At 33.6% G+C, this 9725-nt stretch overlaps 1 protein-coding gene across 1 annotated transcript in view; it reads right to left on the bottom strand.

Moving 5' to 3' along the window:
• Positions 1 to 6357: 6357 nt before the first annotated feature.
• The window catches only part of LOC127881340 (sushi, von Willebrand factor type A, EGF and pentraxin domain-containing protein 1-like), a 3413-nt gene continuing 45 nt past the window's right edge, over positions 6358 to 9725 (bottom strand). Inside the window, exons 1-4 of the mRNA XM_052429102.1 lie at positions 9373 to 9725; positions 8297 to 8420; positions 7490 to 8064; positions 6358 to 7268 (exon numbers count right to left, since the gene is read on the bottom strand). The exon at positions 9373 to 9725 is cut by the window's right edge and continues 45 nt beyond it. Of these exons, the coding sequence (XP_052285062.1) occupies positions 6976 to 7268; positions 7490 to 8064; positions 8297 to 8420; positions 9373 to 9640 (1260 nt within the window). The 5' untranslated portion in view covers positions 9641 to 9725 and the 3' untranslated portion in view covers positions 6358 to 6975. The remainder of the gene's footprint in view (positions 7269 to 7489; positions 8065 to 8296; positions 8421 to 9372) is intronic.

Raw genomic sequence — 9725 nt, 5'->3', positions numbered from 1 at the left:
TTATTCACGCTCATAAATTTAAGTTGGGATAATTATTATTCAATTTATGTATGCTACATCTCTAGTAGTCTTTCCGTGTATATTATGGCCACTGCTAATAGGAAACATTTGCTAATATTGTTAAGGAAGGAAGTGAGCTTTGTTGCATTTTAACTGGTTTGAGTCACTAATTACTTGCAACAAGGAACCTAAGTTGGATTGTTTAGGTATAGTGGTTTGTATGTTTGTATAGTGGTATGTGGTTTGTACTTTCTAGATAGGACATTGGACGATTGCCTTAGATAAAATACAAGCTGATGTGACCATGAATATACGCTGACCTGTGTCACCATACGTTATAATTATAAGCTATGGCCGATTGGCACACTTGTCCTCTTGCCCGTGTAAACAAATTTCCAACAAAGCATGCTTTGTAATCAAAATGAACTTCATGACTTAAATACGTAAAGTGTAAGGTTTATGAGATTGATTGTTGCTGCAATCATATGTTAAAATAAAAAGCTTCTTTCAGAATATGTATATCTGTATCTTGTTATGTGCCCTCCACGGCATCTTGTGTTTTGAACAGAAGACGTTTGTCAGTTATGTGTTTTATGATTTCAAAATGAATGTTAAGAAAGCCTAAAACTTCAATTCCTGTAAGAAATAATTTTAAGTGAATTAAATTGTTATATATACCAAAGTGTTCGTGCACAAAGAACGATCTAATAACCTATTTACGGCATTAACCTTCGTTTCAATTCAGTGACAGTAATATCGTTAAGCCATATATCGTAAATGTGTAACTATGTTATATATCAAAATAAAATATGTTTTGATTATCTTTCATGTTGTAATATTGTTGATAAATCAGCAAGATGTTAAGCTTTGAATGAACATTTTTATTATTGTTATGCCAACTGAAAATAATGATGAAAAATGTAACCTTGTCGCCGTATACTATATGGGCTGCCTTCCATACGACTGATTCAATACCGCGCAATTTTGAAATATTTATTTTTTACCTAAATGACGATTAATGATTTGTTTTTGTTCCTATTAAAATAAGGAATTATATATTTTTATGTTTAAAAACCAGCGGAAAATTAAAAAAGAAAGACTAGTTCACTGATTCACTCTAGGGGTATCGAGGGGTAGTTTTTTGCATGAACACAATCAATATTTTTCGATGCGAACGACTTTCATTAGAGCTTAAAATGTCGGGCTGCGGCTTCAATAGTTGATTGCGTTATGATAAACCAGCACATTGCTTTCATGAAAACACGTTTGGGCATTAACATGTAAGATTGCAGCCATTGCTTGAAATGTGGGGCATATTGGCTTTGTCTTTTGTCACCATTTCTTTTATATTCGCGGAGAGTAGTTACGAAAGCCAATTTATTAGGACCAACAAATTGTATATAATGAGAATGCAATACTGCTCCAGCAGCTGGAGTTTCACTTCTTTATATTCAATATAAATTAAATTAATATTTGTTTTGTGAAATCAATTGACATCCATATAAAGCACATTGAATTGGTAAAATTTAAATACCATTCGCTGTTCGAAAATGCCTTTTCCAAACAGTGTCATTTTTATTGTGATCACTATTTCATGACACATTGATTGGCACATTGATATGGTCAATTAATATTTGTTATATCGATCAACTGTTGAAGACTTAAAGACATTAAAGTAGATTTTTTTTTTAAATTGCCGGATTTAAAGAAACAGTTCTGCTGTTAAAATTATTATGTGGGAATAGCATGTTCTGCTGTGAATATTGATGATATGAGGTGTATCGACGTGTAACAGTAAATTATGATTTGTTGAGATATGTCTATAAAGTATTAATACTAAAACAATAAATTCTGCAATTATGCAGCACATCGCGGTAATTGTAACATATGAATTCAACATAGTTTTACAAAGTCTAGTTATAACTCCTACATAATTTGTCAGGTCATGATTTACTCATAATTGGTCAATTAACAACGTTTGTATACGTCAACTAAACGACACATTGGATTTATGCTCACAAAGCCACCAAGTGGAAAGTTTACAATTAGTAAATTATGTATTAAGGAACATATTTGAGAATCATTAAGGCATTTACACATGTTTTTAATAAAAGGCCATTGTTTGTTTTTCACGTTTGTTATCATAGGATTTTACTAATTTAGATTTTTTCACCAGAGATAATCTTAAAAAGAAAACTCTTTGATTAAGACTTCACTTTTGAGGCGTTGATTATTAGTAAATGCTTTGTTTCGTGTAGTTGTGTCGAGATTAGCAAAACTCATAACCCTATAAGTTCACTCTTGATAAAAAAAACAATAAGGTTTTATCATTTCAAACGGAAGGGAAGCAAAGTTTGTTTATATTGGTTAACAAAAAATGTTTAAACAACACGTGAGTTACTTCATCGTAAGTGAAAACAATTGACATATTTAACAATATATTTAAAAACCGAAAATAAAAAGTAAATTCAATTGTAAAATATTTTAAGCGACCGCGATGCAGGAAAGACTAGTATTCAACGACAACAGTTAATGTCAGTTTTGTAATCATGTTAAAATTTTACGACGTAAAAGTGCATGAAATCGCACGACGCTAAAACAAATTTCGGGCTTTTGATATAGTTTTTATTCAATAGATTTAAATTGGAAAATTACTGATTTATATTTAAGAGCGTATTATCATATATTTTTATCGTATACAACAAATATATTCAGTCATGGATAGGCCTCTAAGACAATATTTTTTAAGTGTAATATGACCACAAGTTCAACTGAGGGGTTTATCCGGGTCTTATGCACAATGGGCAACAAGCTATGCGCTTTCTATCGGTATATTTTTGTAATCTGTAAACTGATTTACTTTTTAGTTCATTCAATTGCTAATTTCTTATCAATGATGCAAAAAAGCACACTTTGTTTTATGTATGCGAGTGAGTGTCTTTGCTTCAACGTTGTGTTTCAAATGATTTGTCAAATGATGATTGCACGTAAATATTTGTTACTAGCTAAAGTAAACTAAAGTATTAATTAGTAAAGAAGAAACCGCATAACCCATTTTTGGAAAAGACATTCCTAAAATACATTGGTTCAAAGTTCGTTGAGGCGGAAATCTTAATAAATATCTTATGTCAAGGCATATGTTTAAATTAACTAAATGCAAATGCTATATTAGCGGAGCAGTTGTAGTCATAATAAGAGACCTATGAAGTTCACATATGATTTAGATAAAATCTTTGGAAAAAGAAATTTAGCCAAACATATTTTCTTCGCTAATAAACTCGTCAGTACGCATGCATACGCATTATGCCACCAAAAAAACGAGTCCAATCCAAAACAAAAGGCCATGATAGCACTGAAGCGCCCACTAAAGTACTTTGTAATTCAATTGTCAGAGACTTGACATGGTGATTTTTACCCTTCTTGATCTAGTTTAAAATATTGCCTTCATATTCGAAAGACAAACATTTTGTCCATGACATCTTTACCTTATTTTAGACACGAGTTGCCCAGATTCCATTTTCTTAGAGAGTATCGTGATGAACACTTTGAACATTATTAGACTTAGTCAAAATTATGGCTTCTAGAATGAAATCAATACTTGTCTAAGGTTTGTGCCTTTTGATCTAGTTTTTTGGCACACTGACCCTGATTCAAATGTTGCCTCGATATTGTTAAAGCAACATTCTTATCAAGTATTATCTACATAGAGTCATGCTTGTGGCAACACGGTTTGTATAAGGTTCCACCTGGTTATGAAGTGTTTGGACACACTTGTCCCTATTTCGAACTTGGCCTCGATATTGTCGAGATAGAAATTCTGAAGTTTCATAATGATTGTGTCAAAAATATGGCTTCTTATCTGGTTACAAGATTATTTTAAAGATTTGATCTGGTGATCTAGTTTAAGACGCACTTGATTAATATTAAAACTTAGGGATGGTTATTGTCAAGATAAACATTCTGACCAGGTGTCATCAAGACTTAGTCGTACATTTTGCTTGTAGAGTGGCAGCTTGATTGTAATAACATTTGCTTTTAGACGACTGCGACCCAAGCTTGGACTATATTGGTAAAATGCCTTTCTTATACTTAAAATGGTGAGTTAGTTTTTGGACAAACGTGTCTCAGAATTAGACAAGCACTAGAGATTGTTAAGATAAGCATTATGACCAGGGTTTATCAAGATGTTATCAATCATGTTGAAAATGGGTTGGTCACAAGGATATTAAAATTGAACACACGCTTTCACAAATCTAACACATATTTTAACTTATTTGAACTTATCCGATATATTGTAAAGATTAGCATTGGGATTAGGTCTCGTCAAAGTTGAGCCCTAATTGTGGCTTTGTGTGTGTTAACAATTTTTTTCTAAGATTTGATCTGGTCACTTTGTGTTAGGTTACACATGACCCAGATTCGAATGCGGTCTAGATGTAGATGAATATTCTGAATTAGTTTAATAAAGAAAAAGAATATATGTTGCCTTTAAAGTGTTAGCCAAACGTTGATGACGTGCAAAGCACACCACACGACGTCGGATACGGGAGATATGGTTATCGCAAATGTATACATTGAGGCCTTTGAGTTCAGGTTATAGAATTGTTAAATAAATATATATATATGATAAAGAACGATGTATTTTCTTTTTTTATATGACCATAATCATCGATAGCTGTAAATGTTTTAATTCTTATTGAACTTAGGTGAACATTTATATTTTAAAAACCAATAATTGTTAAGCCGAAAAAGGTACTGCTTTTATGCCACATGACATGATATAATTTTACATTATTTAAGTCTATACACATTTTAACTATTATATAATATATGAATACTTTTTAACATTATCTGGTGTTCAACTCTTAAATTAGTGTTTTTGCATCGATTTCCAGTTATGTGAAGTATTCATATCAAGATGCATATGTATTGTTTAACTAAAATTAATCTTCTTTTAAGTCCTGTTTATGCAAACAGCCATACCACCATTCAAATCGCAAAACACATACGTATGAATGAATAATAGACTTATATCATTGGAATTCACATGGAAAAGCAAACGTTTATATCATCAGTTTCATCTTAATACAAATTAATTATTAATTATAAGTTTCTTCATCAGAACAATATATATCTAGCATCTATCGGCGCGACAGTGAGTAATTAGTTAAAAATCAAAGAAGGAAATAGGAAAGAAACTCTCGTCACAATAAAAACTTAAAACAAAAGACAGATTGTTGCTAACTTAAGTTATGTCGAAGTCACTCTTCAACGGTAAAAAATGATGCAATAACTAAATATGTATATATATAGTTTTTAATTAAGTCTTTAAAAGTGTTTTTGTTTTTTATCGCGTTTTCAGCAGTTTTAAAGTTAAGTTTAGTTTACACTTATTATATTTATTTGAGTTCGATTGCATTAGAAGTACTCACGGTCCGTTTTCTGGGCCTTGAAACAGTACTTGGTGTTTTAGGGAAATCAAAAGAACGCCCTCAAAGTATTTCATTCATGTCGAGGTGGTCATTAAACGAACACACGGTTCCTGTGTTAGCTGGTTTACCTTTGCTGAGTGCATATAATTATGCCGAAATGACTTACATGTAACAGAAGGTTGGGGAGAGGGGCCGTTAAAAGGATTTAAAAAAGACCAATCGACGGGCTGGAAATCGAACCCACACTCGTCGGATTTGAAGTGGCCGCCTTACCACTTTCGCTAGCCGGCATGTTTTCAACACCCTCATAATAACAATGTAGTCAAATATCATGGCCTTCGACTATTATCCGTTTCTCCTGATCATTTTTGTCAAAACCTAAGAAGCATCTTAAGTACAGTTTTGTACAGTTTCTATTTTAGTATCAACGAATAAATATTGTGGAATCTATGACGTTATTACAAACTGAGTTATATTCATAATTGGCATTATATCTATAATAAGAGAGCAGGTTGATCATTCTTTTCATGTATCTCTACAATTTAATTTGCGACAGATGCGAACACGGGAAGCAAGGTAGCCACTATTAAATCGACATAATCCTGCTGATTTGGGAAAAGAAAATCTTCTAGTTGCCATGTATAGGACTGTGCAGCTTTCTAACGTAAGTTCCTTTGTAAGTTAACAGATGCATCAATCACAACAAGTACAACCTTCATTATATGAACTATTCCTTCCATCCAGTTGTATTAAAGCGTTTACTAAAGTATTTCACGAAAAAGGAAAACAGACACACAGAAGCAAACATATACACACGTCATGGTGATTTACTCGGAATAAACCATACATCTTAAGAAACACACAAGCTTAAAGAAACACACAGGCACATCACACTTTGTATTTGACGCGGAATTTACAGCAAAATATTAAGAAACAAACAAGCTAAAAGAATAGCACAAACACATTCGTCACAATAATTATATCGGAATTTACAGAAAATTTTAAGAAACACACAATAAAAAACACACAAGCATATTCGTCTTTGTAATTTGATCTGAATGTGCATATAAGTTTAAACAAATACACGAAAAATAATGCACACATACCAATATATGTCTATGTAATCGACTCGTAATGTACCGATAATTTTATGAAAACTATCATACCATTGAAAACCATCCACTTTGTTCTTTTTTCCTACCTGTCGTTAATTAAATATAATCATCTATCAAATACTGTACGTAAATATTTGATGTGATTCAAATGGTTGCAAACGAAACTTTTAACTATAAAAGTGTGGTCCTGCAGTTCACGTAAATGAACGTAAGATATATTTCCTTTTCTGTTTAAAAGCATTAAACACGAATCGTAAAGCCAACTTGTAGCAAAAGTGCATGCTAAGGGTAATAAAAGCTGACTGCCACTAAAACAAATATGAAAAAACACACAACATAATCACTCATGATCACGTGCTTTATGTACAGGCGACAAACAACGTGTTAGTACATTTTAATCAAAAGCTGTAAATTGTTGTATAAGCATATTAAAAATGGTATCTAAAATGACGGATTAGTCTTGGCAAATCTGAAAGGACCACCAGTAGAAGCATCCCGCCGATAACGCCGATGGCAACGTAACCGGTTATGACACAGAAAGGTCGGTCATCGCGCCGACAGCTTAATTTGCTGAGCGCCATGGTGGTGTTGCGAGTGTCTATCGAGGTGTTCTGTATCAACTGATCTATAATCTGCTCCTCGGTAAGCCCAGTGAACGTCTTGTTGTAACAAATGCACGGCATGATGTACAGATTCTTTGGTACGCTTTTGGAATCCTTAACTAAAAAGTCAAATAGTGTACGGTATAAATACATAATATAAAAAAAATAATTTTCTTTAAGAAAACACAACTTGAAAAGTAAACTTAATATTAAATGTAAATATATACGAAATTTCATTGACATTTTAATAATAAGAGATCGAAAAGAAGATTCCAAACAATAAATATATTATGAATTAGGGTTTATTTCAATTATTTACAAATATAATATAGAAACGTGCCTTGGCATCTTGGTACATATGGTTCCCATTCCGCCGACTGATTGCACTTCATCAGGTTAGGTCCAACTAATTCAAAGCCGGGCATACAGTTATAGAATGCAGTATGGTTAAAAGTTGTTCCTGTAAAGGCGACAGTTCCGTTTTCAATGCTTTGGGCCGATTTACAATCAACTGGAACACAGTCGGGGAGAGAGCCATTCCAATTGCCATCATCACCACACACGATCATTGCAGTGTCATTGGTCTCGTACCCCGAATAGCACGACGCCGTGGCAACGCTACCGTACTGAATTCCGGACGAAAAATTGTATGATCCATTTTGCACATCGGAAGGTCGGCCGCACTCTATTATTTCACAGATTGGATGTGTACCGTTCCATTGCGATCTCTCATCGCATACAAGACTTGAAGCCCCATTAGCCAGCTGGAACCCGGCTTGACACCGGTATGTCGCTGTGCTGCCAAGTGAGGTACCGTTGGACAAACTGACGGAGCCATTCACAATCGCTGTCGGTTGTTTACAATCAGCAACGCACTGTGGGGCAAAGCCTGACCAATAGTTAGTGTTACATATCCTGAAATAACATGCTTAGTGCTCCAATTTATGCCCACAAAATGAGAGAATCAAACATAATAGTTTCAAGATTACAGCTCAAAAGTATGTGTTTGTATTAAACAAATGAACCTCATTTCAAATAACAAGCATGTGTACTGTCCACTGACGGCAATAAATCGTCTTGATAACTAAACCCATGTAATTCAAAAACATGAACACTAAGGATTTCGGACACATCTGATATTAAATACCTTGTAAGGTTCCCGGTGTGATAGGTATGTCCTGGTTTACACGTGTAATTCGCCATTGCCCCGTGTGAAAAACCGCCAATTATTGTTACGTCGTATTGTGATGTGTTAATCAACGGCATGCAATCTGAACAAAGTAATCATTATTTTGCAATAAAGATCACAATTGATTGTTGATAACCTAATTATAAATTCGAATAATTAAGATAATTTTGTTATTTGCGCAACACATATGGAAACAATATGTTAATATTAGAATGTCCTAAAAGCAGTATCGAATAATCAAGATACTTTTACATTCAGCGAAATTGAATAAAGATAGTGACAATTACCCGTTATGCCACATGTTGCAACGAAGACTAAAACATACGTGCACATGCTGGTTCATATCAGAAGCAACAATACCTTCAAGTTTGATTTATGTACTTGAATATATCCAAAACGTATCTAATTTGTTGCTGTGCATTGAACTCAAGAGATTTATTTATCCCACCGTTCGTATGTCAGTTTAAATAAAAGTCCACTCTGAAGACAGTACACGTGAAATCCGGTGTGTACAAATATTAATGGTAGAACATAAAAGTGCGATTATTTTTGTTATCTTTTTGCGTTTGTCAGCTGATATGTAATGATACACCCACTAACGCAATTACTTAAATGAGTAAATTGGTAGAATAAATCATTCTATTATGTGATTCTTCTTAAAGAAACAAAATAAAACCAGGTGGAATACATGTTTAAGTTGCATTTTCTTTAAAAAAACAACAACACAAGGAACAGTGTTGTCATTTATATGATTTTAATGACATCATCTGCCTGTTTTATTCACTTTCGTTTTTGATGCATAATCAGGCAAAACATGTGAACAAAAATCCCGGTTTGTATCGGAAACAGAAATCTCCGCGGCACGACTATCTGTTCACACGCTAAGGCTAAAGATATAAATTTGTATATCTTACTTTTAATTATAGATATTTCTCTTTATATCATAAACCTTATATATTCTAAATGTCGTATGCATATATAATGGATCTTCGTTTCTGATCTGATATCTTCAATAGTTTGAAACAACACCGTACCTTCCAGACAAACGCGCTGGTAAACATCATTTGCACCGTTAGAGGCCAGCTGACAATTACCATCACATCCGTACTTGTAGCACATGTTGGAGGAATACGTTATTGTGTAGCACAGGCTGTCTTCAAAACATTCCCGGAAACAGTGATCAAGCGAAGAAGTGGAGATAGAAGTGTTGTACGTGGTCTCCCCTACTACCGAATGACCAATGTATCTATTTAACGTGAACTCCAAACAAACTGAAACCATATCAACCGCCATAGTTAGCATGCTGACGTAAGAGCACAGCCTTGAAAATTAATTTGTATTTAAATACATATAACTTTAAAAACCCATGATCAAAACTCATGCGACG

Source organism: Dreissena polymorpha, chromosome 5, assembly GCF_020536995.1.
Source record: "Dreissena polymorpha isolate Duluth1 chromosome 5, UMN_Dpol_1.0, whole genome shotgun sequence".
In the NCBI taxonomy this organism is placed as follows: domain Eukaryota; kingdom Metazoa; phylum Mollusca; class Bivalvia; order Myida; family Dreissenidae; genus Dreissena; species Dreissena polymorpha.
Note: the sequence above shows the minus strand (reverse complement) of the source record. Positions and strands in the feature narration are given on the sequence as shown.